The 27,826-nt window shown below is 33.9% G+C and overlaps 16 protein-coding genes and 1 non-coding gene across 17 annotated transcripts; 8 read left to right on the top strand and 9 right to left on the bottom strand.

Annotated features, from left to right (window-relative positions):
- Nucleotides 1-1,345: 1,345 nt before the first annotated feature.
- On the bottom strand, nucleotides 1,346-2,866 carry NAEGRDRAFT_58361 (wiscott-aldrich syndrome protein; the record flags this gene model as incomplete). Its single annotated transcript, XM_002675826.1, has 1 exon — nucleotides 1,346-2,866. One exon carries the CDS (start codon nucleotides 2,864-2,866, stop codon nucleotides 1,445-1,447), a length of 1,422 nt encoding a protein of 473 aa, XP_002675872.1. The 3' UTR covers nucleotides 1,346-1,444.
- A 1,628-nt stretch (nucleotides 2,867-4,494) lies between these two features.
- NAEGRDRAFT_80146 (oxidoreductase) lies at nucleotides 4,495-5,867 on the bottom strand (the record flags this gene model as incomplete). Its single annotated transcript, XM_002675825.1, has 5 exons — nucleotides 4,495-4,959; nucleotides 5,045-5,254; nucleotides 5,301-5,567; nucleotides 5,614-5,690; nucleotides 5,742-5,867. 5 exons carry the CDS (start codon nucleotides 5,865-5,867, stop codon nucleotides 4,560-4,562), a joined length of 1,080 nt encoding a protein of 359 aa, XP_002675871.1. The 3' UTR covers nucleotides 4,495-4,559.
- Nucleotides 5,868-6,090: 223 nt separating this feature from the next.
- NAEGRDRAFT_t385 lies at nucleotides 6,091-6,164 on the top strand. The gene has a single exon. It is a non-coding gene; the product is annotated as a tRNA-Val (tRNA).
- A 484-nt stretch (nucleotides 6,165-6,648) lies between these two features.
- Nucleotides 6,649-6,969, top strand: NAEGRDRAFT_68882 (uncharacterized protein; the record flags this gene model as incomplete). Its single annotated transcript, XM_002675899.1, has 1 exon — nucleotides 6,649-6,969. One exon carries the CDS (start codon nucleotides 6,649-6,651, stop codon nucleotides 6,967-6,969), a length of 321 nt encoding a protein of 106 aa, XP_002675945.1.
- A 307-nt stretch (nucleotides 6,970-7,276) lies between these two features.
- Nucleotides 7,277-8,291, top strand: NAEGRDRAFT_80145 (N-acetyltransferase). Its single transcript, XM_002675898.1, has one exon. It carries the CDS (start codon nucleotides 7,284-7,286, stop codon nucleotides 8,244-8,246), a length of 963 nt encoding a protein of 320 aa, XP_002675944.1. The 5' UTR covers nucleotides 7,277-7,283; the 3' UTR covers nucleotides 8,247-8,291.
- Nucleotides 8,292-8,996: 705 nt separating this feature from the next.
- On the top strand, nucleotides 8,997-10,740 carry NAEGRDRAFT_34482 (uncharacterized protein; the record flags this gene model as incomplete). Its single annotated transcript, XM_002675897.1, has 3 exons — nucleotides 8,997-9,317; nucleotides 9,388-9,720; nucleotides 9,871-10,740. Coding segments are annotated over 3 exons (1,524 nt in total), but the record flags the coding sequence as incomplete, so codon positions are not given.
- A 126-nt stretch (nucleotides 10,741-10,866) lies between these two features.
- Nucleotides 10,867-13,437, bottom strand: NAEGRDRAFT_68879 (uncharacterized protein; the record flags this gene model as incomplete). The annotated part of the gene is made up of 1 exon (XM_002675824.1): nucleotides 10,867-13,437. The coding sequence occupies one exon, from the start codon at nucleotides 13,435-13,437 to the stop codon at nucleotides 10,867-10,869; it is 2,571 nt and encodes an 856-aa protein (XP_002675870.1).
- A 96-nt stretch (nucleotides 13,438-13,533) lies between these two features.
- On the bottom strand, nucleotides 13,534-15,940 carry NAEGRDRAFT_80143 (polypyrimidine tract-binding protein; the record flags this gene model as incomplete). The annotated part of the gene is made up of 3 exons (XM_002675823.1): nucleotides 13,534-15,331; nucleotides 15,411-15,837; nucleotides 15,885-15,940. 3 exons carry the CDS (start codon nucleotides 15,938-15,940, stop codon nucleotides 14,165-14,167), a joined length of 1,650 nt encoding a protein of 549 aa, XP_002675869.1.
- Nucleotides 15,941-16,172: 232 nt separating this feature from the next.
- Nucleotides 16,173-17,074, top strand: NAEGRDRAFT_58357 (uncharacterized protein; the record flags this gene model as incomplete). Its single annotated transcript, XM_002675896.1, has 1 exon — nucleotides 16,173-17,074. One exon carries the CDS (start codon nucleotides 16,173-16,175, stop codon nucleotides 17,046-17,048), a length of 876 nt encoding a protein of 291 aa, XP_002675942.1. The 3' UTR covers nucleotides 17,049-17,074.
- An 11-nt stretch (nucleotides 17,075-17,085) lies between these two features.
- NAEGRDRAFT_34529 (GCN5-related N-acetyltransferase) lies at nucleotides 17,086-17,574 on the bottom strand (the record flags this gene model as incomplete). Its single annotated transcript, XM_002675822.1, has 1 exon — nucleotides 17,086-17,574. One exon carries the CDS (start codon nucleotides 17,572-17,574, stop codon nucleotides 17,086-17,088), a length of 489 nt encoding a protein of 162 aa, XP_002675868.1.
- Nucleotides 17,575-17,865: 291 nt separating this feature from the next.
- NAEGRDRAFT_34541 (uncharacterized protein) lies at nucleotides 17,866-19,068 on the bottom strand (the record flags this gene model as incomplete). The annotated part of the gene is made up of 1 exon (XM_002675821.1): nucleotides 17,866-19,068. The coding sequence occupies one exon, from the start codon at nucleotides 19,066-19,068 to the stop codon at nucleotides 17,866-17,868; it is 1,203 nt and encodes a 400-aa protein (XP_002675867.1).
- Nucleotides 19,069-19,843: 775 nt separating this feature from the next.
- NAEGRDRAFT_68873 (uncharacterized protein) lies at nucleotides 19,844-20,677 on the top strand (the record flags this gene model as incomplete). Its single annotated transcript, XM_002675895.1, has 1 exon — nucleotides 19,844-20,677. The coding sequence occupies one exon, from the start codon at nucleotides 19,844-19,846 to the stop codon at nucleotides 20,675-20,677; it is 834 nt and encodes a 277-aa protein (XP_002675941.1).
- Nucleotides 20,678-21,430: 753 nt separating this feature from the next.
- On the bottom strand, nucleotides 21,431-22,033 carry NAEGRDRAFT_68872 (uncharacterized protein; the record flags this gene model as incomplete). Its single annotated transcript, XM_002675820.1, has 1 exon — nucleotides 21,431-22,033. The coding sequence occupies one exon, from the start codon at nucleotides 22,031-22,033 to the stop codon at nucleotides 21,431-21,433; it is 603 nt and encodes a 200-aa protein (XP_002675866.1).
- Nucleotides 22,034-22,447: 414 nt separating this feature from the next.
- On the top strand, nucleotides 22,448-22,972 carry NAEGRDRAFT_58356 (uncharacterized protein; the record flags this gene model as incomplete). Its single annotated transcript, XM_002675894.1, has 1 exon — nucleotides 22,448-22,972. The coding sequence occupies exon 1, from the start codon at nucleotides 22,454-22,456 to the stop codon at nucleotides 22,970-22,972; it is 519 nt and encodes a 172-aa protein (XP_002675940.1). The 5' UTR covers nucleotides 22,448-22,453.
- Nucleotides 22,973-24,173: 1,201 nt separating this feature from the next.
- NAEGRDRAFT_49938 (uncharacterized protein) lies at nucleotides 24,174-25,979 on the top strand (the record flags this gene model as incomplete). The annotated part of the gene is made up of 1 exon (XM_002675893.1): nucleotides 24,174-25,979. One exon carries the CDS (start codon nucleotides 24,174-24,176, stop codon nucleotides 25,977-25,979), a length of 1,806 nt encoding a protein of 601 aa, XP_002675939.1.
- A 79-nt stretch (nucleotides 25,980-26,058) lies between these two features.
- On the bottom strand, nucleotides 26,059-26,427 carry NAEGRDRAFT_68869 (uncharacterized protein; the record flags this gene model as incomplete). The annotated part of the gene is made up of 1 exon (XM_002675819.1): nucleotides 26,059-26,427. The coding sequence occupies one exon, from the start codon at nucleotides 26,425-26,427 to the stop codon at nucleotides 26,059-26,061; it is 369 nt and encodes a 122-aa protein (XP_002675865.1).
- A 168-nt stretch (nucleotides 26,428-26,595) lies between these two features.
- Nucleotides 26,596-27,453, bottom strand: NAEGRDRAFT_80140 (uncharacterized protein). Its single transcript, XM_002675818.1, has one exon. It carries the CDS (start codon nucleotides 27,413-27,415, stop codon nucleotides 26,627-26,629), a length of 789 nt encoding a protein of 262 aa, XP_002675864.1. The 5' UTR covers nucleotides 27,416-27,453; the 3' UTR covers nucleotides 26,596-26,626.
- Nucleotides 27,454-27,826: the final 373 nt, after the last annotated feature.

Genomic DNA, 27,826 nt, shown 5'->3' with positions numbered 1-27,826 from the left:
CAAAATTTTCATCGAGCAATTCAACATATCTAATGATCAATAAATAGAAGAGTGATCGACCTTTTTACTTTCTTCAATAACCTGAACAAACAAGATTCGTCCAAGAACTCTTGAATTCACTGTTCATACAGTCAAAGACTGTAGCGGGATTGTCGCCATATTCCTGGCAGGCTTCCCGTCCAAATTAACAATTGAAATCGTTTTCAACATATATTCCTTTTGCATTGATTTAGTAAGATCCAATCCTGATCCTCATTCTTTTAAATCGTGTGCTTATCAAACCCACATTCTTAGAGCCTATTGTTGGCGCAACTTTGAAATTTACAAAACCCAAAAAAATGAGCAAACACATTCTCTTTCCTGATGAAATTCTATCTCATCACAATCATGATTTTAAATTTCTGGTGATGAATTGTGCATTGGTTTCAACACAGTGACAGAATGTCAATTTTTCGGAAATGAAACTTTCTTTAATTAAAAATTGGAAAAGGATTCGAAAGTAATGGAAGGTCGATTTTTGCAAAATGTTGAACTTTAAAAGTGGAACTTAGAAATGTTTCTAAAATATTTAATTGTAAAATATTTAATTTGATGAATGGATTAACAGAAATGGATATTAGCGAAATGAATCAATTAACTAATCTTTCTATTAATCAAAATAATTTTGGAGAAAGAGGTGCTAAATTCATTGGGGGAATGAAAGAGCTAATCTTGATATTAGCATTAATAACATTGGAGATGGAGGAGCTAAATCCATTAGTGAAATGAAACAATTAACCAAACTTGATGTATTACAATCGCGTTAGTGGTGAAGGAGCTAAATATATTAGCAAACTGAAACAGTTAATTAAACTTGGTATTGGTCATAATGATATTGTAGAGAAAGGATCAGTATTCATAAAATAATTGAATGAATTAACACTTGGATTGGGAAGAAGTTGACCATTCTTGATATTAGCAATAATAATATTGGTGTTGAAGGTTCTAATTGGATCGAATTGACCAAACTTGTGGGAATGGGTCAATCCATGTTCATTAGGTTTGGATGCTGGTAAAACATCAAGTCTGTCAAGATTCAATTAGATGAGAAAGTAGATACCCACTATTGGATTCAATGCCGAAGTGATTCAATATAAGAGAGTTCAATTCAGTGTTTGATAATTCAGTAAGGATAAGATTAGAACCTTATGGAGACACTATTATAATGGAACAGATGGTGATATTCATAAAGCATTAAATATTTCCAAATATTTTCAATTTGAAATTAATCGAAAATACTTGAGGGAAATAAGTTGTGTTGTCAACTAACTGATTTGTTAGCCAATCAATCATTAAAACTTTTCTTGAATTCCATTTTGTGATATTTTATTACAAATTACAATGTAGCTCACAAATACGATAAACCGATTTGTATTATTGCAATTAATATATGTTTTTGAAATATTTACAATTCCCAATCATCATCATCACTTTCCTCATCTTCACTGGAATATTCAATATTACCACGACGAAGTTCCATAATACCTGCAATCTTGGCTGCCAAATTGTTTTGATCACTTTCAGCCATATTCTTGAATTCTGGTAAATCTTCTTGCTTTACATTTCTCAATTTCTTATTTTTAATTTCAGAAAGCATGTCAACTCCACCTGAGGCACCACCATCAGAATCAGTTGCTGGACTTGCAACAGATACTCTAGGCTTAACAGAGAGATCGACAACTGGTGGAGGAGGAACATTGGTTGGTGGAGGAGGAACAAAACCACCAACTCCAATGGCACTTGAGTTAGAAGGAGCATTTGAGCTAGCTCCCTTGAAAGGAGGTGGAGGAGGGGTTGATCTAGTTCCTGGGGTTGGTGGAGGTTGTGGTCTTCCACTTGGAACATCCAAAGAAGGAGGTGGAGGAGCATCTGATGTGACAGTGACAAGTGTCTTCATTAAAAATTTGGCAGTTTTCTTATCTTTCAATTCATCTTCAGAAATGCCCGCCTTCGCAAATATAGTTTTTAACTCCGGAGGGATGTCTGTAAATCCACTTTTTGGATCAAAACCAATGTGTGAAACGTGTTTAAACTTGTCAACCTTTGGTCCAGAAATTTTGATTTGTGAACGGTCAGGAATTTGGTCCTTATTCTTTGTTCCGAAAATCTTGGAGAATAAACCACCACCACCTCCACTACTGCTACTACCTCCACCACTATTGCTAGAAGTGTGTTTCTTTTCAGGTTCCTTATGGGAAGTGCTAGTAGTATGTACTGAGCTACTGGCAGCAATTGAAGTATTGACAGCAGTTGGCTTGTTAGCAACTGGTGGAGGAGTAGATGGAGGAGGACTAGTCTTCTTCACTGGAGTAGGTGGTGCAGTACTGGAACCAGCATTACCAGTTGGTGAAGAAGAATCAGAACTGTCACTTCTCACATTAACAGAAGGTTTAGTTGAAGGCAAACTTGGAGTTGAACCACCATTGATAGAACCAGTTGCTTTCAAACGAATGAGTTGACAAACTTGCTTGGCAAATTGATCAGCATCAAATCTTTCAGCAAATAACAATCCAACAAAACCATCATCAGATTCGAATGCATGAAAATTGGAAGAAAGTGTTTGATAGTCGAAACCTTCATAACATTCTTGTTCCATAGTAACTGATTTACTCTTCAAATCTACCAACCGAATCATTACTACTGATTGTTTTTCAACCAATGTAACTGTCAAAATTCCATAAGAATTGGCATATGACCATTGATTATTATTGGCTGCTTTGTAGAGACGAACTGGTGCAGAATACTTGATTTCGAAAATGTTTGGTAAAGACAAGACACCTGCAGCGAGTTGTAATTCGTCAGGGAGAATGTTGATTCTTGTTGTCATTTTTTTTTAATATTTTTTTAATTTTTTTGATTTATTTTATTAATTGATGAGTGACGTTTGTTGTTCCTTTTTATGATCATCAACTGGAAAAGTAATTAATATTCTTGTTGTCATTGGTTGTATAAATATTTGCAATTTTCTATTGATACAAACCAAGTAATCACTTTCGAATAAGATTCTTCTCACAGATCCCTTTCACCCAATTTCATTCGTAATAAAATGATTCCTTAGTTGGCCTTAGTATAATGTCCACATTGTGCTAAAATGATCCATATTAACAGTGTTAAACAGTTCATTTACGATGAAATATCATATGTTACATAACTAACGAGAATTAAAGCATCGATTAATTGAAGCTTCCATTTCAGAGTTGGCTGAATTCTGTTTTTAAAAAAAGAATTATACCATAATGAAGTGAACATTTAAAACAATCTGAAGGTTAGAATGCTTGTAAAATTACACTGCATTTGAGGCATGTAGTGTAATTCTAACATCACGATCAGCTCATTTCTCTGAAGTGTTGGTGGCGCAACTCCACCCATGCCTTTTAACACACGACAATTTTTAACAATCAACATTTATTTGTTTATAAATTGGTGAATTCATCACACACATATTAATTGTTAATGGAATTTAACTGACAAAGTTAACACTTAATCTTGATACTGTACAAAAAGAGTAAAAGACTACAGCACCACAGGTTCCCAAGTTGTCTCCAACCTCAGTACTGATGTGGCTCGACGATGCTTAACTTCTCAAATCGGACGGGATGAGGTGCATGGATCGTGATATGGCCGTAGTCATTTCCTATCTTAAAATCTTAATATTGAATAAGAAAACAACGTGGACCTGTGGGTACAACCATCATTCAATAATTTCTCTGAAATCTCCCAAGAGTGAATATTGAAGAATTTTGCTGAAAACTTTCTTCTCAGTAATAAAGGTAGTAAATTGATGAAGATTTCTTTCATTACAGGTTGAAACTTTATTAAGAAGGGAATAAGTTGTTTATTCACTGTATTGAAACATTATAATTTAGACTAGAAGCCTGCCACGAATATGGCGACAATCTCTACTATCAGTCTTTGATTCTGTATGGACAATGAAGCCAATAATTCAATGTCAAGATCCAGACGAGGTCAAAAAAGTGTGATATTGTGAAACAGCATTGATGATGTTTATTCACTCGATATCAAAATCTGTAATAATAGAATCAGCATCCAGTTCGGATGGTGTAATGTTTACACATTTGTTGTCTAGCACCAATTTATTCAAAAAGTCTATTATTTTCCTGTCTGTCACTGCATCATTTGGATCGCCATTATAGAAAAACTTGTTAGTTGGTTGCTCTGTTCGAGTATCATCTGGCTCCATTTTTTTTGAATTAAATAGAGGTCACTATTTGCCCTTCCATTTATATACTCTTCATCATGATCCTTAATAAAATCTATTAAACCGTCACCACTGTTTAAAAAGGCATCTGCCGCATACTTTGATAAGCAAATATTTCCATGTTGTTTTTCAATATAATATGAAATTTGATTTGAAATTAATTCAAATTGATAAAGAAATACAAGCATATCAATATTTTAATCTTTAACTTGACATGATAAATAGACTTGTTAAATAAATCAAATCATATATTGGCGAAGGCTCTTCCTCATCAATATATTTTATTTACAAAGATTCAACTTTAATTTGTAATATTGTAAGTCTTATCACCTCCAAGGAACAACCACCGATTAGTATCAAAACTATTTCCAATAAAACTGTGAGGGAAAATGACAGCTGGTGAATTTTCACTTGCCTTGTTCAATCTTTCAAGTTGTTCTTGACTCAATTCAAATTCAAGACTTTTGACAGCATCTTCAAATTGTTCCAAAGTTCTAGTACCAAGAATTGGACTAGTGGTTCTTCCCAAAACCCAATTAATAGCTACTTGAGTTGGAGAACGACCAATTTCTTTAGCAATATCAAATACAACTTGTTGAACTTTGGCGTCTTGTTCACTAATTTCCACAAATTTTCTCTTGGCATCTTGATCTGATTCACGAGTTCTAACACCAGTCAATTTACCTTGTCCAACAATTCCCCTATATTCATCATAATATTCATCATGATATTAACATATTAATTTCCATATATATATATATATATAGAAAATGCACACACACTTACCATGGCACAGTTGCAATATTCAATGCCTTGCTCATTGGAATTACATCTTGATCTTGGCCACGATCAACGAGTGAATATCTTCCTTGATAGGCTGTGAATGGAGTGAGGGCGTTTTGTTCAGCATAGGTATTGGCTCTAGAGACAATCCATGCTGGGGTGTCACTGATGGCAACATGAAGAACTTTACCACTCTTAACCAATTCGTCCAACCTTAATGAAATTGTATTCGAAATTGGAATAAACTCAAATTACTTACCAACGAACCAATTGAGTAACATCAAGAGTGAAATCCCAAAAGTGGACATATAATAAATCAATATAATGAGTTTGCAATCTCTTCAATGAATCATCAACAGCTTTGAACAGATTTTTCTTATTATTTCCTGCAGCATTTGGACCAGTAACACCTGGAGTTGGTCCAGAGTATTTTGTAGCAATTACCAAGGTATCACGATCAATGTTGTGCTTCTTGATCAATTCACCGATCAAGATTTCACTGCTACCTAATGAGTAAATATTGGCACTTTGAAATTCATTTAGAGATATAGTTTTGGTCAACTACTACTTACGTATCAATGAAATTACCTCCCAATTGAATGTACTTTAAGAAAATCTTCTCACTTTCTTCATCGGAACTGCCAATACCCTAATAATATATGGTGATCAACCCAATATAAATGAAAGTTTTGAAACTTACAAATGCATTGGAGAATGTTTCATTATAGCCAAAGTGCATGGCTCCTAAACAGAGTGGGAATACTCTGAGACCAGAGTTACCAAGCAAACGATAGGTTGGAATTTTAGTGTTTTGAGTTGAAGACATTTTTTATGATTGAGTTTTGAAATTCATGTTTTGGACTTTGCGTGCGTTTTAAATCAAACGTGAAAAGGAGAAACTGAATTGGTACATGCTCATAGAAAAAAAGCTCGGGTGGATTAATGTGAATGGCTTGAGCACTAAATGGAAACAGTAAGACGGCTCGAGGAAAAGCAGCTGTGTAAATTTTGGTAAATAGATATTAAGAAAAATTTCATGTTGAATGTAAGCAGCGATAGATCAGTTGGTTAGATCGTAAGCCTAACACGCTTAAGGTCGCGGGTTCAAGCCCCGCTCGCTGTATCCATTTTATATTGTTAATTTTATTCTTTTGATTTCTTAAAAAACAAATTTGTGTTATGGAATTTTTTCGATTTGTTTGATTTGAGTTTGGTAAAGAGTTCTTTTCTGTCCATTACTATGCATTGATGTACTCTATTTTGACAATAACCATAAACGTACTCTCATCCACATTGTAAACCGAATTTCATGGTGATAACAAATTATTCGAAACTTCAAAAGAATCATTCCTGAAGTTGCAATAACATTTCCAAAGAAAAAACAACGCCTCTCTGTTATCCTCTCACAAAAGTAAGAACCTCAGAAAGAATAGTAGTAGAAGAAGAGAAAATAGATATTGTCTTTACTAAAAATCTGGAATTTCTCAATTCAACTTCTCAATATCGAGAAAAGTCTCATCTCTATTGATTCTCTATTCTCTCTGTGCATTTCAAAAACACACATAAGAATTCAATTTTGATTCTTTAAACAAAAGAATAGAATCAATATGGGATCTGTTGTGTTACAACCATTATCTTCTCTTATGATGTTATTGGATTGTGATAATAGTAGTAGTATTAGTAGTAGTAAGAAGAAGAACAATTCCGACAGTTTAAACTTGGATCAAGAAGAAAACCTCTTCATGATGATTGGCAAAATATCAAGAGATAATCACGTTCTTTCCACGAGCTCTACTGCTTTTGATCAGGAGGGAGTGACTTATTCTCATCATCATCATGAAAATGTTATTGATGAAGCCATTGTACAAGATGAAGGACATCAAGAGTTTCCATTGACCACTACTGATAATAATAATAAAGAATGGTGATCGTACTCTCCTACCACAGTCGCGAATTAGAAGAAGTCCATCACAAGCCAACAGATGATGATGTTGATCCTTTATTTCTCGGATCATCATCATGTGAAGGTTCATCAACAGCAATAATACTCGACAAGGCTCGAAAAAACAACAACACAATTCGAAGGATTCTCCCTGCACAAGAAAAAGAGGGCATAATATTAACATCTTCTTCAACAGCAAATAATAATAATATTAATACTACTACTATTAGTAATTACCATCATCAGCAACAACAAGAACCACAAAATAATGACAATAGAAAACAAGAAGAAATATTAGGAATGAATGAAAGATCAAATATAGAGAATAATGCTCAAAGCCTTGTTGATCATCAACAACAACAATACGAACAGCAGGCTTGCGAGTATGAAAAACAAGTTTATCAAAATACACCTTCTTTAAGGAAAACATGTAATGAAGAAATATTATTACACAATTCTAACGATTCAATCATTATAAGATCATACAATTACGAGACTGACGAAAAGCAAGTGAACAAGATCTTTGTGGAAGGAATCAAGTCTATAGTACCAACTTATTTACAAACATTCTATTTATTCATTCATCATTTCGGAATTATACAAGTATTTTCAATACTATCCCTATTCTATATTTCATCGTTTATATTTCAATTTGGAATTATTAAATTATTATTTAATCCAGATGATTCATCCTCCACGACCAATAGCAATACAACATCCCTCCTTTCCATCATTCTCTCATTCACTAATTTATCAGCGTCTTCTACAATTTATGCTATAATTTCTACCTTTATTACCTGCACAAGTATGGTTGTATTACTGCTTTGTGGCTTGTCTAAATATGTCGATTATTCTGCCAGATCTTATATTTATCAACAATTTAAATATAGTGACATGTCTAATATTCAAAAGTTCTACATTTGGGATGAAGATAATCACTTTTGGGTGGCTCAACTAAAATCAACAGGAGAAATAGTTGGAACCATTGGTGTTCGAAAGAGAGCCAATCAGGAAGAGACAGTAGAATTGAAAAGAATGAGCGTATCCAGTTCAATGAAACGAAAAGGTGTTGCCTCTCTAATGCTCAACCACCTTGTGAAATGGAGCAAAGAAAAGGGATACAAAACAATTGTTCTCTCCACTAGTTCTCTACAAGCAGCAGCAGTTGACTTTTACAAAAAGAATGGCTTTTCTGTTGTGAAAATGAGAAGATATAGTCGATTCCTACCAACAGCTCACCTTACCTTTGAAAAACACCTCTAACAACAAAATTGTACATAAAAAAATTCCACAACAAGTATTCCATAACCATCATCCATCATTCTTTGATTTCAATAGTTCATATTTCAGTTCTGCTAATCAACCTTAATAGTAGGCGCCATTGGTAACCATGCCCTCAGAAAAATCTTTAGCATTCAATTATGCATCAACACAACTTGAAAAATTCAAGAACAACAATTTTATTGATTAACATCAACATTACATCGAGAATTATTCAGAGTCATCCCATCTCCTCATCTATAATTATGAACCCAACCACAACCCAACATCGACAACCTCAAAACCCATATCAACAACAAGTGAATGATGAGGATTCTCTATTATCGAAAAAAATGTCTCTACATCGTTCTCATCATTCCGATAATCATGATGATGATGATGATGGACATCATCAACATTTGAGAGAGGAAGAGTTAGAAGTGAATAATCATAGTAGTGAACAAGTGGAGGCTGCTACTCTGAGGTTTGCTGATGATCAGTTAGAAGTCGAGGAGGAGGAGAGGTAAAACATTCGAATATGAAATTCTTTCATTCCGAGAGGTGGAGAAAGCTCAAGGTAATTGTATGGTATCTGATAAAATTATTGAGTGGTCCACTTGTGGCATTGCCATTCCTGTGTAATGTGTTAACACCATTGGGAGCTACTGTACAGATCAATAGATGTGCTGCAATTACTGTTTGGATTGTAAGTTAGTTGACCTGAATTTATATTGAATGATTGAATAGGCAACTTATTGGTTATTTGAGCCAATTCCTATTTCAATTACTAGTTTATTACCTGTTGTGTTATTTCCTTTATTGGGAGTCACATCTGGTAAGATAATTGCTGAGGCATACTTTTCGGATTTATCATTTTTATTTATTGGATCATTTATGGTGACAATTTCATTGGAGAAGTGGAATTTACATAGAAGATTTTCCCTTGCAATTTTGAGTTTTATTGGAATGAGAAGTCATTTGATTTTACTTGGATTCATGTTAATTTCTGGATTTTTGAGTATGTGGCTCTCAAATACATGTACTACTGCCATGTTATTACCAATGGCAAGGTATGTATAAATTATTGAAATACACATTTTGAACGATTGATTTAAATAACAGTGCTGTCATAACTTCAATTAAGGCAAGAAATGAAGAAAATCCAAATCTCGAAGAACGAGAAAAGGAATCAAAAAAGATCAAGAGACTTGCCAAATCTCTTTTCCTCTGCATTGCTTATGCTTCATCAATTATGGGATGTTCAACTCTGATTGGTACTCCAACCAATTTGATTTTGGTTCACGTTTTGAATGATAAATTCCCACTTTTACAAACATCTGAAGAATCTCCAGTTACTTTCCTTACTTGGTTCCTTTATGCATTCCCAGTTTCAATTATTTTCCTAATTTTGGCCTATGTTTACTTTTCCATTGTATTTGTGAGACCAATTAAAATATATCAGAAGAGTGATTTGGAAGTTATTCAGGACTCTTCAATGGAGATTTCACTTGCTGAGAACCCAAGTATGGCCTCTCTTTCCAACTATCAAAGCGATGCTAATTTACTGGAACACAATGAAGAGGAAACTCAAATTACACAACAAATCACCTCCAATATCAAACCAAAGAATTCAAACATGTTTAGGGAGGAATACAAAAAGTTAGGAAGAATCAAATTTGAGGAAGTAGTATTATGTATTGTGTTTGTGATTTTGTGTTTGTTGTGGATTTTTAGAGATTTACAATTTGGAACACATCATGTTGGTTGGAATAACTTGATTTATTTGATTAGTGGAAGAGATGAGAAGGAAAAATCAGCACTGATGAAGTATCCATCAGATGGTACAGTTGCGGTTTTGATTGGTATTTTGCTCTTCTTTATTCCATCTTTTAATAAGCCTTCAATGAACTCTGAAGTGGATGATAAAAAGAAGAAGGAAAATCAATTAACTACTGGAAGAATTTTGGATTGGAAATTAATGAAGAATGAAATGCCATGGGATATTATCTTACTATTGGGTTGTGGTTTTGCATTGGCAGCAGCTTACAATCAATGTAAATTCTCAGATTTTATTGTTGACCTAGTAGTAGTCAAGTTTGATTTGGCCAGTAAGATTCACCCTTATTTAATGGTATTTTTGATTTGTTTTGTTGTGAATATTTTGACAGAATTTTCTAGCAATGTAGGAACAGCTTCAATTTTGATGCCTCTTCTTGCCACAATGTCAGTAAGAATTGGTGAGAATCCACTTTTATATATGGCTCCAGCCACCATTGCCTCTTCATTGGCTTTTATGACACCAATTGGAACATTGGCCAACTCTTTAGCTTTTGGGTATGGACATTTCACTTTCATTGATATGGTAATATCGGGTGCTGTTTTGTCAATTATTGGCGTTTGTGCATGTACTTTGGGAATGATGGGATTAGGAAGTCCAGCCATGGGCGTAGAACTTGGTGTTCTTCCAAGTTGGGCCAATACAACTAGAATTGCTTAATGATTCTCGAAATAGATTGCTTATTTCCACAAATTCCTCCGTGTCAGTAAACTTTCTTTAATTGCTACAGTTTCTAAGGTATCAACGATAATATTTTATGATAATCATCATCTTGAAATAGAATGTTTATTTCTTGTTGGTTCTTGAAAACATGCCTGTCTTTTTGTTTTTCTGATTGCTTAGCTTCTTCTTTTCAATAATCTTGTCATACTTTTGTCTGCTCTTCTTTGGAATCCTATTATAATCGTATGTGCTAATAATTCTACCTGTAGCTTCTCTAATGTAGGATCTCTCTTCTCGTTCATCAGCAGTAATCTTATCAATTTTGCTTTGTTCTTGTTCAGTTCCTTTGAAGAAAATGTTAACTCCTGACATGACTTCTTTCAACACCTTCGACAGCTCTGCAAAACTTTCCTTTTCCAAATCAGTTGTAATCTTTTGAAGCAATTGCTCCTTTGCTTTCAATTCGTGCTCCCTCTTTGCTCTAATTTTTGCTTCGCAAGTCTTTGACAATTGGGATGCTATTTCTTGGATCTCCAAACCGCAAACAAATGAGTCTAATTGTTTAAATCTCTCATCCAATATTTCATACAGTTCTTCCTTATCTGTTGTCATTAACTTTTCTTCCAAAAACTTTGTTTTGAATGGCATGTCAAGGTAATTGTATTCAATTTCAACAGTTGGATTTTCGTCCATCTCCTTAGAAAAGTCTGTCTGTTTGTAAACCAAAGAATCCTTAATATACTGAGCCAATCTTTGTTTATACTCCTCCGCTAATCCTCTCCTTACCATGTCAATATAAATTAACTTGTTAGAGGAGTATTGTACTACCATATCTGGCACATCATAAAAAGATATTTCCTTAAGTATTTTGGATTTTTTGGAAGGTAATACAAGAGTAAAATTCACATCCTTGTATGGAAATAAAAATGTTGTTTCTGCATCAATTTTCTCCCAAATTGAATTCCAAATAAATAGCATTTCTTTCTCATCCCTTTGATCTGTTTCCAATTGAAGAGCTGCCTTGATTATTGACAATTTGTCAGGAGGAGCCAGAGATGAGGTATCTTGCGTGAACAGAAGAGTTGCCTTCTCTCCTTTTAGGCCTGAAATTTCCACAAACTCCTTTGGATATATATCTATTCCGTGAGTTTCAGTAAAGTACTTTCTGAAATTATTGTCTAATACTTCCAACAAGTCAGGTTCTGTTATACTTGCGACATTTTGTTTTAATAGCATTTGCAAACCGAGTGGAGTGTCACATTTAAGTATTTGCTGTCTGAGAATCAAGGCAATAGCAGACGTCATAGAACCTATGACTGCAGGCTTAAAGTTTGTAAATAAAAATTGTTCAATAATGAATAGAGATACATTGTTTTCAACGAATGAAACAAACAACCTAGTGATTGGTTTGAGGAAAGATCTTACACCATCCTCAATGGAACTGATATGATTGAGTAGAACTGTGTCCTTTTGTTCTGTTGCATGGACGAATGACTTTACAATAGACTCAGGTATCAAGTTCATATTATAGTACAATTTACGATCCTTGAATGGATCGATTTGGTGGAAGGTCTGAATGTGGAATATTAAAAACCCACTGATTTTCTCTGAATAGAAATGGAATTCATCTACGGCCTTATATTTTTCAACAACATTTTCCCATCCATACAGAGTAGCCATTAAGCAGAAAATGGAAGCTAAATAATTAGAATATCTTTCAACAGTTTTCAGCACAAATTGTTTGATTGTGCTATCATTCAAAGGTCCATTTACATTAATAAGATCTGAAACTTGAGACAAGTTATCCATTACAGGAGCTTCCGTTCTAAAAAGCAATAATTCCAACACTGGTTTGAAAACCTCTTTACATAATTTTCCGTTAGAATAATCCTTAATAAATGGTTGTTGCTCAATTTTGTTTTGGATGACCTTATCAATGATAGGATAGTAATCCTTTGGTAGAGGTTCCTTTTCCTTCTTTTTTTGTTTGTATCTTTCAATCTCTGATCCTATTGCTTCATCTCTGAAAGCCGAGTGCCACAATTGTCTTCTTACAAGTCTTGGAAAGGAGTGCAACAAACATCCTGATAAATTATTTCGCATAAAAGACCAAGGATAATTCGATAACATTTTAGAAATCACTTCCTCTGGTTCTTTCTTTACATTTTCATCTTTCCTCTCAACCTCTTGTAAGGGAATGGCAGTGTTATCCTTCATCATTTCTTCTGCTTCCTCAACAAGTCTATCATACTTTTGATCACCTGTTATACATTTTCCCATTAGATCTTTCACTCTTCTTCTCTGACTATAAGTCATTTGAACAACACCTCCATTTGTTAACATCTTATCGGAGATCTCTCTTCTGATTTCAATTTGTTCTTGTGTTGCTAATTGTACTCTTGTTCGGATATCTTCCTTTAAATCAGTCCACAATCCTGCTTTTGTTATTTTCTCCTTTGATTCCTTTATCCAATTTGGAATGTGTTGTTGAAGTCGTTCAGAGGCTTGAAAGGGTGATTCAACCTCCTTCTTTTCATTAAAAGATGAAGATGTCGTATCAGGTTCTCCATAATAAAAGGATGTATTCTTTGTGAGAAGGGTGCTTTTGATGGAATTTCTCATCCTTTTAACTTCCTCAAAAGATAAAACTCCCTTAATATGAATATCATTTGAATCACCCAGGTGTTGATGCATTTTTTTAAACTGTAAGCACGGTTTTGTTTTTAAAAAGATGGTAGAACATTACTTCTACATATTATGAATAAATGTAATATCATTTGTTGTTCTTTTAAAACAAATGTAAAAACTCGAATTTATTATATTGATTGCTTTCTGACAATCAATTTGCCTAGAGCAAACACTGTGTTTGCTTCAATCAAAAAAATGGAACCAAACAGCAACAACAATAACACGGAAAAAACTAGTCCAAATAATTCATCATCACCGCAACAACAGGATACTCTTCTTCACGACTTAACAGATTCCGAAAGTTATACTAAATTTAAAATATATGCAGCTGATAAGAATAAATATCAATTCATAGACCCTAATTATAAAAGACCAAAGGCCTTTGAACTGTGGGAACAATTCTCTCTGTGTAATTTTCAAAATTTGCCATCATTTGGTTTAACTGAATTAGAACAGCCAAAAGCTCCATGTAGAGGTTTAATGAGAAGAATAACGGATATTATGGAAGACTCGTATTTTCTGTACTATCACTACAAGAATAAAAAACAATAGAAATGATAATCGAATTAGACATGAACGCTATAATATTTCAATACTATTTAGTTTTTTACGAGAAGAACTTATTTCCGAAAATAGAAATATTGATTAGTGCATATTTAGAAATATGAATAAAAAATTATTTCAAACTTAATAAATAATTTTAGGTTTTCTTGATATTTAGTATAATTTTAAACTATTGTCTGGTATTGTTATTGTCAGGTACTTGTTTTGGATAGTTACTACTATTATTATAGTTGTTATAATTTCCTCTACCTCTACCTCTAAAGCCTCCTCTAATTCCACCTCTTCCTCTTTGAACAAAGAAAGGTGTTGGATTGAACTTCATCATATGAGGAGAGTTGTTAAAAGCAAAGTTACCCATAGGTTTGTGCATAAATTGATGAGTCATGTCACCATTTCCTTGATTATTATTGAATGTTCTAACTCCATTGTTTTGATCAGCAAAGTTGATGTTAATGTGGAAATTATCAATCTTAATATCGTGACATTCCACAAGTGCTGTTACAGCATCATTAACAGTTGGGAAAGTAATCAATCCCATCTTGGTGTTCAACTTTTGCTTGTGTCCAAAGAATTTAATATTTTCAGGTTTGAGGTTATATCTAGAAAACTCTGATTCCAATGTAGTGTTTTGAGAGTTAATGTTGATATTACTGATACATAGAACCTTATTTGGTGGATAGACATGTTCAATATTCTTAAGTCTACCAGTAGCACTTCCTCTTGTAAATCTGTGAAGAGGAGAATTCAAGTAGGATTTAATTTCATCACCTTCTTCAAGAGGTTCAGATTCATCAATCTCCTGGAATGGAGCATAGCAAATATCAATAAAGTCATTGTAAAGTGGACAAGGTGTTCCATTCTTACCCAAAAACTTAATAGCTCTTTGGGCACCATCAATGTCCTTAAATTGCACATATGCAACATGTTTTGGTGATGAGAATACAATCTTAGTTCTAATAACATCTCCATAAACACCGAATAGAATGAACATGACATCACAGTTTACCTTGTTGGAAGTAAAGCCTGTGATTTGAATCACGTAGCTAAGCTTCTCATTGGATGCACTGCTTGACATATCTGGAACTTTTTGAACAGCACGTTCATCCTCTTCATTATTAACTAGATAGGTAATTTTAGACTTGTATAACTTGAGTGATTGATGGTTTTTCAACTTTTCATAGGCATTGTTAGAATCAGTTAAAGTTTCGTATTCCATAATAACTCTCTTTGCTCTGTCCAATTCTGGGAGTTTGATAAATTTGATAATCTTGCCATGCTTTTCAAAATTTTCGACTGGGAAAGTGTCATAGATAAGACAGAACAAAACTTTACCACTCTGTAGAGTTCAACAACAATTATGAAATGTTCAGATTGTATAAATAGTTGTAGTTGTTTGAAATATAATAAATAATTACCTGTCCTAAACTCTTAGATTGATTACCTGGCATTGATACGGTAATGCCTTCAACTAGATTATCATTAAACTCTACTGAAAGCACCGATCCATCATCACATTGGATACCAGTGTCATAATAGAGGTATAAAAACATTAGAGCATAGTGCGTATCCAAAAATTCAATAACTACAGCATCCTTCAAAAAGATGTACTTTAAAACTCCATCAGGGAAAGGCATCTTTGATGCAAGGAACTTTTCCGTAACGCTAGATGTTGATCCTGACAAGACAAGTGTTTTACTTCCACACAAAAAGGCGCTAGAGGCTGAGGTTTTTCTCTTCTTGAGAGCACTACTGTCTTCTTCCTCACCTTCATCTTGATAGTACCCCTCCTGATTATCGTCATAGGATCTCTTCCTATCATTCATTTCCTCCAATTCATCATAACTAGATATTATTATTTAGATGAATACATCCTGATTTTTTATACTTACGCTTCGGAAGGCTTATCATCATTCATTGATGAATCCATCTCGCTAGGGGAACTCATTTTTTTTATTTGTCTTCCTGTTCAAGCTGGTCTTTGAGATGAATGAGAGCTGAAGGCTAAACCGCAACATAATCTGCTAATAAAATTTAAGACTTCATCAAACAAGAAATAATAGTATTATAAAATCAATAGAAGCTATGCCATCACATCACCGTTGATAACAACGACTTTGAATAAAAACAATCAGCTCCGAAGGCTTTGAAAACTTCAAATATTTTCTGAAAAGAAAAAAATGAGTATTTACGTATCATCATCAACAAGACCGGAACATGCTGCTCCACCAGAATTGTTCTATGGTGGTGTAGCTGCTAAAAAGTATGCTACCAACACTCGTGTTTTGGAAATTCAAACAGAAATGGCCAACAGAGCCATTGAATTATTAGCTTTACCAGAAGATGCATGTCCTAAATATTTGTTGGATATTGGTTGTGGTTCTGGTATTTCCGGTAATTGTTTATCGGAAGCAGGAAATGTTTGGGTTGGTGTTGATATTTCGAGAGATATGTTGGATATTGCAAATGAATCCATGGTGGAGGATCCTACATCAGCAAATGGTTCGGATTTACTTCATGCTGATATGGGTAATGGTTTACCATTTAGACTTGGTAGTTTTGATGGTGCCATTTCAATTTCAGCTGTACAGTGGCTTTGCAATGCTGACAGAAAGTCACATGAACCACTCAAGAGATTACAAAAATTCTTTGGAACACTTTATAAATGTTTGAGGAAGGGAGCTCGTGCTGTATTCCAATTCTATCCTGAAACACCTGAGCAAACTGAATTGATAACGAATATGGCCATGAAGGCAGGTTTTGGTGGTGGTTTGGTTATTGACTATCCTCATAGTAGAAAAATTAGAAAGTACTATTTGGTCTTATTTGCCGGTATGCCAAATATTCCAAAGAGTGAAATTCCAAAAGGAAGAGAAGATCCAGTATCACAACATGTTAAAAACGAAAATTCGAGGAATGCATCATCTTCAAGTGGAAAGAAGAGAAAGAATTTGAAGGAATTCATTATTAAAAAGAAGGAACGTGATAGAAAATTAGGTAAGGAAGTTAGACCACCTTCAAAATATACAGCCAGAAGCAGAGGTCCTAAATTCTAAATTATTATTAAAAACTAGTTGTATTCAAAGTGTGGATCTACTTTTCATAAAAGTTTTTCTCAAACATTTCATAATGTGACACTTCCATTCCCAATTTGAGATAGGATTGCTTTGCCTTTTCATTTCCTTTATCAACGTAGAGTCTCAGAGAAGCAGTGCCTGCCTTGATGCATTCACTTTCCACAAATTTATACAATAGACTAAAGACACCTTTTCTTCTATGTTCTGGTTCAATAAAAACACTTTGTAAATAAAAATAATCACAACATCTCCAGTCACTCCATTCCATAGTTATCAAACATGATCCAATAACTTTTTCATTATCTCCTTCCGAAATGGTTGCAACATAATATCTTCCTTTTTCTTCCCTTTCAAAAACTGTTTCCACTCCACGTTTTACAATTGATGGTGTTAAGTTAATTCCTTCCGTTTCAAGTGCCATTCTAATGTTAAAATCGGTAATTGATGGTGCATCACCAATGACGGCTCTTCTACAAGTGTATTCAGTGAAAGTATTTTCTTGCATTTTTTTTCTGTCTGCAATCAAAAGATATTGAGAATCAGGATAGGAATGAGTTTTTTAGTTGATTTCAAATTGTTATCAATCTATCAATATTGTAAACAAACAACACCAAGTTTTTTTAAATCTTAGTATATTATTCATCTTTATTAAGATAACAATATCTGCAAATATAGTATCGTTGTCATTAGAACACCATTCATAAACGTATCAAAATTTATCTGTTTTAGTGTTTATTTAATATCTATACCCTATATTTAACATTCAAATTCCAAAATTAGTGGTGTCTTCAAAAATTTATCTAATTCTCTTAGCAACGTGAGCCATCCATAAAGCAAATGTGAACAAAGTCAATGAACCAGCTTGGTGAGCTGAGGCAACTGATGTTGGAACATAGGTCAATAAAGTAGTGATACCAAGAGTGTATTGGGCAGTAACAACAGCAAGCAAATAATTGAGTGACTTCTTAACAGTAGCAGGCAATTGTTTACCCTTGTCACCCTTCTTGAAATAGAAGCAGAAAGCAGCAATAGCTGTTGCTACAAAGGTTGCCAACCATCTGTGTTGGAATTGGACAGTAGTGGCATTTTCAAAGAAATTCTTATACCATGGTTCAATAGCCATGATGTCACTTGGAACAACAGCACCACCCATGAGTGGGAATTCATTGTAAACCAAACCAGCATCCATACCAGCAACAAAAGCACCAGAAGCAGCAGTCAAGAAAACAAGGGAGAAGAAAATTGGGGCAACCATCTTGAAAATTGAGCTACCAGCAAAGGTTTCAACAGTCTTATTCTTGGTAGCCAAATCGAAACTCTTCCACAAAGTCATGGCATAAATTACAAAGGCAGTACACAAGTGAGAAGCCAAACGATATTGAGATACACGAGGAATGCTATTATACTTCTTCATGAGTTCATGATTTTCATCGAGACCACTCTTAACCATATACCAACCCAAAAGACCTTGGAAACCAATGACACTTCCTATAGCAAGAACTGTCCAAGGTGACATGACTCTTCTCTTACCAGAGAAAAATCCCTTAGCAGCAAATGCAATAGCTGGAATTGTGTAAACAGCACCAATCAATCTTCCCAGCATACGATGGTAATATTCATAGTAAAAGATGTATTTAAATTCCTCAACAGTCATTCCTTCATTCTTCTTCTTATATTCAGGGAATTGTTTGTACTTTTCAAATTCTTCTTCCCATTCCTTTTGTGTGATTGGAGGAAGTGAACCCATGAATGACCAATCAACCATTGAAAGACCACCTTCTTCCAGTCTAGTTAAACCACCAACAATAACAATTGTAAAAACAAGGAAACTCAATGTTCCGAGCCATATTAAAACAGCTTTACGTCCTGGAATTTCTTCTTCAAATTTTTGTTGTTCTTCTGGATGATTAAAAACTGTGGTCGAGTAATTATATGATGATGAAGAGGTTATGCTAGGCTTTAATGATGATGGATAAACATTGATGGTATTACTATTCATATTCAATACTGGAAAAACTTCATCCTTTCTACTCTTGCTAACATTGAGCAAATTTTGAATACTAGATGATGAGAAATTTCTTGTAGAGACAATTTCTTGATTCTTGCTGTTGAAAACAACCATCATAGCCGATGGTCTACTACTTGAAGAAGAACAATTGATCTTTTGAATCAATGTCTTCCTCGATGATGGCGATAATACATGTCTCAGGTTTTGTTTGAGCATTTTTTTAGAGTTTGAGAAAAAACAATCGGGCTAATTCGTCCGAACACAACAAGGAAATAGTGAGTCTTTAAAAGGAGAAAAAACAACAACCAATAGATAATTGTTTGAAAAAGTGGAAAGATATTGGATGTAATTAATAGAGGAATGGGGTAGATGTTTTTTGCAATGTTTTTTGAGTAAGTTTTGTGTCGTTGGAGAATTATTCGAGTGGAGCTTCAAGGAGGGGAATTGAAATTTAACAGGCTTTAAAATAATTACCAAATTTGGCACTTACAATTAATTTTGATTGAATTATTGAGATTATTTATTGTAAAAAATAATGCATTTAATAAGCCCGTTCTCAATACATGAATTTGGATGAATATTTATTATACTGACCCTTAACATGCATTCATGTTGGTTATGAAAAGCGGTAAAGCTCAATATAATCTTGAAAAAGTCCACACGCAACAAAGGACAGGGCAATATTTAAGAGCATGTCCTCATTTGAGAAGAAAATAAATTCACCAGTTAACTGAATCACACACTCATAAAAAACAAGCTATTAGATATGAATCAAAAAATCAAGTTTATGGAACTCACCAGAGTTGTGCAAGAATTCTTTGCAGATGATCTTATTCAACGATCCACCACTCTTTATTTCAACTCAACAAAGGACAGAAATGTTAGGATTTTGGATATTGGAACTGGAACTGGATTGTTGCCTTTCAAGTTTGAGAATGAGACTATTTTAAACGGAACGGATTTCAAGTTGAGTATTGATGGTATTGATATTTCAGAAGATTACATTCAAGGAGCAAATTCCAAGATTTCTAACACATCTTCAAATGTTTCTTCCTTGAAATTTCATATCATGGATGGACAAGATTTGAAATATGAAGACAATTCATTTGACGTTGTCTATTCCAATATGGGAATTATGTTATACAAGGATATATTAAGAGGGTTGAAGGAAATTCACAGAGTAATGCAACAACAAGGTATTGCCTTGGTAAACTCATGGACAGAGGCATTCCCCTTGAGAATTCCATTAAATGCTGCATATGATACTCTTGATTTAGAAAGAGGACCACAAGGAGCCATGTTTTCACTCAAGGATCCACAACATTTCGAAACCTTGTGCAAGGAAGCTGGTTTTTCTCACATAGATATTGAACAGGTAACCAAAGAATTTGAGTGTCCACTCGAAGTTATGATGGAAATAGTGAAATCAAGCACTCAATTCTCAGAAATGGTGAAGAGAAAATTCGGACCACAAATAGATCCCATTTTGGAGAAGGAATGGTTGAGTAAGATCCATGCCAGAATTGAAACAGAATATCAACCACAAAATGGTCAAATTCAATTCGTTTGCACTGGAAATGTTGTAACTTTGAGAAAATAAAGAAGTTCTTAACTTCATACCTATAGAGGATTTATTGCCATTTGATAATGCAAGCAACTATGAATCTTACTCAAACTAAATCATGTGATGGGAGGAATTTTGACTTTTTGAATTTGAAAATTAGAAATAATTCCAATAGAACAAGTGTACATGCTACATGATTCCACAGAACGATATTGTCACAAATCTTAAAGAATAATGCAAGTTCATTAATTTCGAAAGCCTTCTTGATTTCTCCAAATAGAACAGCAAAACCAACGATTACTTTGAAATAGCTTGAGATGGAAAATATTGCAAAGCAGGAGGATGGAAAATCAACTGAATTATTGGAGAAGAAGATGTACTCTTGCGAAAGGATGAACAAACAACTAAATTTGAGAGTTTCATATATGCCAAGCCCGATAATCATCATTATTAAAGAGAATAATAAATTAGAATAAGGAGCATAAAAATACTTTGAGCCACTGAAGAATTCACTTGAGGAAAGTAGAACAAACATGCAACTCACTGAGAATATAAAGTATAATAAACTCTCACGAATGATTTCAAAGAATGGATTAACTTTCTGTTTCTCCTCTAATGAAACAAGTAATTCGTTGTGATCATTACCATCCTTAGACTTGTAGTAGTATTGAGCCATTTTTTACTATTTGCAAGGCTCAATGAAACTCTTCTCAATATGTTATTGATTCATATAATGAAAGGAATGAATAATAATTATCGATAATAAGGATCAAATTTTCTTTATTATTATTAAACACAACTTTCGGAAGAGTAGTTTCTTTCTCTTGATTGAATAGAGAAACAAAAATATATATTCAATAATAATAAGGCACAAAACATGTGACTCAATAGAATGATATAGGAGAGTAACTCCATCTCAAGCACTATTCCCTCAATGTTGAACACCTTCTTAATCTCATTGAACAAAACAATCAATCCCAAAAACACTTTGAAAATTCTAGATAACCAAATGAGTAATTGATTAGCCTTTGGATGAATGCTAACTAGTGGAAGACTAACAAATCCATCCCTTACCATCTGAAGACACGATGCATTGATCATAACGTACATACAGAATCCGAAACTCAACACAAACACTGAACAAAGAGCATTCATTAGAGTTTCAGTTTCATCAAAGAAATTACCAGGGGAAAGATGAGCAAATAAGCAACAAATGGAAAATAGGAAGGATGAAATTACTGACTGAAAGATTGGAACCAAGTTGTGTTTCTCCTCATCGCCAGGTGAAACTGTGAATGGACTACTAGCAATATGTAATTTAATATTATCAATATTTTCGAAAGAAATTTTCTTATTGAAACTCTTCAAGGTCGGTTGGTGGTATTGAGCCATTTTTTTCTGAAGGATTTTTAACGCTAATTTCGTTCGATGAACTCTTTCCATGTTTGTGAAATTGATAAAATTAGTATTTTGTAAAATAAGTAAAGTAACAAAAATTTAATATGAACCTACCTGCTCATTCGGAGAGTTGATCAGGTATTGAAAATACCACCAACCAAATCGCCAATTAACTTGTTTTTCACATTTTGATTTATCTTCATTCTTCAAACAAGTCGTTTGAACCATATCATAATCAATCCAATAATCAAGGGTACAGTATGATTCACTTCCACCAAAATCATTAATGCTTCATCTTCAAAATAAACTGAAATAAATTGTTGAACCAGTTTACAATATTGAAGTATGCAATTCAACAAAATTTATAAAAATCTATTTTTACACAAATTTCAACATCAAACAAAATCAAAAAAAATGTCAGCAACTAATTCATCATCATCTAATGGTAAAACAATGATCTTGTTGAGAGGAATTTCTGGAAGTGGAAAGAGTACTCTTGCATCAGAAATTATGAAAAATCACGGAATTGATTATACAACAGGATATAAAGATCATATCTTTTCCACTGATGATTATTTTGTGGATCCACAGACTGGAAATTATAATTTTGATGCTACACAACTTGGAAAGGCCCATCAATGGAATCAGAAAAGAGCTTCCGATGCCATGAAGAATGGAACCACTCCTATAATAATCGATAATACCAATACACAAAAGTGGGAAGCTAAACCATATGTTGTAGCTGCAAAGGCCAATTCTTATGTGGTAGAAATTACAGAACCAACTACTCCTTGGGCTAAGAATGCACAAGAATTAGCAAAGAGAAATAAGCATGGTGTACCACTCGTTGCTATTGAAAGAATGTTAGAAAGATGGGAAATTGATTTTACTGTTGAAAAGATTTTAGCATCTCAACCACCAAAGAGAAAATAGGGTTGACTCTAGGTATTCTTTGAAAAATTATGTAATATTCAAATAAATTCAATATATTTAATTTATTAATTATAATCTAATAAAAAAATGAGAGAACGAAAAAAGGGTGACCCTTCCCCTTGTCATCATCACAGTGGTTGTCATCATGACGAAAATACAGAAAATAATCATGAAACAGCATCAGAAAAGAAACAGTTCAAATTGGTGGATGAAATTATTTACAAACAAAAACCAGTGACTTGTTGCCCGATGTGTAAAATATTCATGAATGAATTTCCTGATAGTTTGAATGTGGAAGATTATGAACCATCAAAAATTGAGGAAACGGCAAACATTCTCACTCATGGTATTCCATTATTCATTTTTGTTTATTTATTCTTAACAAATGAACATGTGGTGAATAGTATTGAGGAACGAATTTCATCCATACTCTACTGCATGACACTGTTTACATTGTTTTTCGTGTCAACTTTGTATCATGTCATGTGTTTGGTGTTTGGAAAGTTTTCACACAAAACATACTGGTTCAGAATTGTAGATTATGCAACAATTTATATCTTTATAGCAGCCACTTACACACCATTCTTGATGATTTTGGAATTGGGAAATGAGAATATGTATGGAAAGTTTTTAACAATTTTTGTTTGGTGTTTGGCATTTTGTGGGCTTACTAAATCATTTTCTGAAGGAAGAATGATTACATTCGTTTCGAATGGTACTCTTTTTAATATTATGGGTTGGGTAGCTCTAGTAGCCATTCCCTCTTCAATGTTTATTCATATCCCTTTGGAAGCTTATTTTGCATTATTTGGTGGAGGATTTTTCTTCTCAGGTGGAATTTACTTCTTGAATGGTGATGGAATAATTCCCTTCTCACATGCCATTTGGCACTTGTTTTCAGTTGGTGGAATTTTACTTCATTTCATTTGTATTTACTATTACATTTTCCAATTAGATACTCACTTTCATCCTCAGACCAGCCCTCACAATTCCAAACCAGTTTGGCAACAAATCGTGGACTCAATCAATGGCGAAAGAGTACTCTTTGGACATTTCGAATGGAATAATTGAAATTAACTCTTTACCATTTTTATAGAAAAGCTCGCACTGTGAAACATCAATAGTAATTATTAAGGCGGGTCAACTTCTAACTCTATAAGATTTCTTTTGGTGGGGTCAGAGAGGTGAAACTTTAAAAAAAATGGCCCTCACCAAATCCACTCCCTCAACAACTACCCCCTCAAAGATTCCCTCAAAAACAACAACAAGCAAAACTTCTAGCAGCAGCACAACAACAACCACTTCAAGTACAAAGACATTCTCTTCGGGAACGAGTAATAATAGATCATTGTCAAACAGTCCTACTCCAAAGGCAGTAACCACAACAACAACAACTTCAAGCTGTAATGTAACAAAGATAACAAGTAATGCCGGCAAGACATCATCATCTTTACCAAGTGCAACCAAACCTGTGGCGACAACTACTACTAGTAAGGTTTCATCAAGTTCCAAACCATCAAGTCTATCTTCATCACCAAAGGCAACATTCATATCAAAAACATCTTCAGCATTAAGGACCAAAACTGGTAGTACAACCACATCCTCATCAACAACAAAGGCTCCACCTGTTAGTAAGCAACAACCTGCCAATGTTCCAGTGAAACCAAAAACACCACTTCCTAAAGCTCAACAATTGGAAGATGAATTGAACAGACTTGTTTGTAAACTTCCTAGTGAAGTGTTGCTCATTATTTTGGACTATTATGGAGGATTATTCGATCAATCATGTGGTTCCAATGTTAGAAAGTTTAATCAATTGTATTTTGGTAAATTTACAAGATCTGGACAGGGAGACTCTCCAAAGTTTCTCTTTAGAAGATTGGAGTTGGATGGTTCTAAAATGTATCATAGATCTGAACTTTTGAGGATGACTCAATGCTTGGCAGCCAATGGTGCAAAGATTGCAATGAAGGTCCCATATGTTAAATTATTACATGATACCACTGTCACAGATTCCCAACAAGCATTGACCCAAACAAAGAAAACTCTTAAACTATTACCTGTACAAAACATCACAAGTCTTAATGTAAGACAATTACCTTCAGAAGTTTTGGTTTCAACCTTGGAAGTGATGGCACCTTATTTGGAAGATGTTACAATCCTTCAAGTTCCTTCAAGTGATATGTGTGAAATGAACAGATTCTGTAAACTTAAATTTCCAAAGTTGAGAATATTCAGATGGAGAGGTCACAGTGCAGGAAAAGATGAAGACTTTACAGAATTTTCTGCTAATTCTTCTTTATTAACCACTTTAGATATTCAAACAAGTGTCACCTCAATTTTCCGCTTTTCAAAAGCTCTTAAAAATTGGCCAAATATTAGAACTGTCAAATCAATACTTAAAGGAGAAAATGGTGGCTCCCTTCATGGATATACAACACTTTACGATAGCCCTCCAGACGATACTCAAAGAGAATTCTTTGAAAATTTGAGTTCCTGTTCAAAGTTGAGTACAATTAGCTTGGATCATGAAAAAATCAAGCCAGGAATGCTTAAATATCTTGCAGGAATGCCTATTAAAACAGCAGAAATCACCTCATGCGGAATAGGTGACAGTTTTAGTGAGCTTCTCACTATAGCCTCCTTGAAAAAGCTTAAACTTGGGACTTATGAAGCAGTTCATGAAGTGTCCACAGATGTCATGTGTGATTTGGTGGATTTGAATATTTTCAGAACTCCAATTTTCAGTGTTGAACGTTTATCCCAACTCAAAAATTTGAAAACTCTCACACTTATCAATCAAGATATTAATGACAAATTTGTTGAAGCAATTTCTAAAGAGCTACCACTATTGGAGACGATTGATTTAAGTGAAAATCCAATCACAAATAATAGCATATTAAGCATTTCCAAAAATTGTCCAAAAATCACATCTATCCGAGCAATTAATACTGGTGTTTCAAACTTTACTCTTCCAAAAGAGATTAAATACTTGGTTGTAAAATAAATTCCAATTTTTCCAAATTTAATAATAATTTAATTTTTTAATTATATTTACAATAGAGGCTTGACAAAGGCTAATCTAATTATTCATCAGCTCCCGTAGTAGCCTTCTCCAATAAATCAATTGCTTTATCCACATTCATAGTCCAAGCACCTGCTCTTCCTTCCAAACTTTCCTTCTTCCAATTTTCATATCCATCTGTAAAATGTTCATCCTTCAAGTCATCAATATTTCCAACCAATTCTATAACACTCTGCTCTATAGATTCTCTCGTAAAAGGCATGTGTTGTATTTGCATCTTTTTTCCAGCAAATCGAACACCAGAAATTTTGATATGCACTACATCATGATCACCCATCTGGTCAATTTTATAAATTGTGAATCGGGATGTAGAATCATCTTTAGAACGATGATGATATGTCCAAATCTGCCCCTCCACAAGTTGTTGCATTTTTTGTTGAGGAATTCTTCCTAACAACCACAATAACAATTATTACCACTTAAATAATTTTGTATCCAGCCACCTTAATTAAAAACATAGCAAGGTTTAGCATGATGAACTTTCTGAGCCTTTCTTGCCCTTTCTGAGTTTATGGAATATTAAAATTGTATTATTTTTAATATTTACAATTTTTATTTACAAAAATAATTTACACTCTATTACCTAACAGTGGTTGATTATCATTTTCCTTTTGGTATTGATTCACTTGTTGATAAGTTACACTGTGTGGTTCTTGTTCATAAACTGTTGGTTGTTGTGGTTGACTAGTTGGTGGCACTACATAAATAGCTTGTTGTTGTTGATACATTGGCATCATGTCAGAACTACCTTGCACCATAACATTAGGTTGTTGCACCATATACATTGCTTGATTGGTCAAAATCTCCAAGCTTGGCATGGTATTTAAATGCCTATAGACACCATATCTGACCTTGCCAATAGCTTCAATACCGTCATATCTCAAGATCCATTGAACACCAAATTGGAAGTACATTGAATTCTCTTGTGCCAATAGCTCTTCAACTTCCTTCTTACATTCTACATGCATGGCTTTGATTTGTTGCATTCTACGAGATGAATAAATAATAATTCCAATCATTGGAATACATGCAAATATTGGAATGAAAACTGCAGGAATCCAAGCATCAGAATCACCAACAGGAATAATGACAGTAACGAAAAGAGTTGGAAATAAAATTAACAATATCATCAAGCCAATGAATGCCAACATAACCCACAACACTTTCTTATCACTCTCTTTAATCTTGTCCATATGCTTCTTCATCACTAAATTACATTTTTCTAATGTAGATTGAAATTGATCGGGGTGTACTCTATTCACTAAAGATATTGGAAAGGTAGAGGTGAATTTTTCAATGGTTCCATCAAATGGAATGGTAAAATTGCTGCCAGTATGTACAGGTTGTTGGAAAAGCATTTTGTATTCTTTTGTATGAAGAATGTTGAATATTGTTGCTGTTTTTTTGTGTGGAGTATTCTTGAGCTCCGGAGGCAATTTAAATCATTTAGTGGCTCAAATTAAAAATGGAGTGTTATTGGAAGGTGATTGGAAAAGTGGAAGCTAGTTTGCCAGTTTACAATGTTGGATTTGAATGAAACTTGAATGAGGATTAAGGTGGATTTTCATTAACACTTTCACCTTTCGTATCATTCAAATATTTCATCCAACGATGACTGAAATAAAATATAAACATAATTTCTGTACTCGTTCAATATCATAATTTTCATATAATGAATGGCTACGGCCATATCACGATGAATGCACCTCATCCCGTCCGATTTGAGAAGTTAAGCATCGTAGAGCCACATCAGTACTGAGGTTGGAGAC

Source organism: Naegleria gruberi (assembly GCF_000004985.1).
Source record: "Naegleria gruberi genomic scaffold NAEGRscaffold_31, whole genome shotgun sequence".
NCBI lineage: Eukaryota > Heterolobosea > Eutetramitea > Acrasida > Naegleriidae > Naegleria > Naegleria gruberi.
This window is presented reverse-complemented; position numbering and strand designations above follow the sequence as displayed.

Excerpts from the sequence above, each read along its gene's own strand:
- NAEGRDRAFT_80145 (XM_002675898.1), top strand. The coding sequence starts at position 7,284 with ATGAATGAAAGATCAAATATAGAGAATAATGCTCAAAGCCTTGTTGAT.
- NAEGRDRAFT_80140 (XM_002675818.1), bottom strand. The coding sequence starts at position 27,415 with ATGCTTTTCCAACAACCTGTACATACTGGCAGCAATTTTACCATTCCA.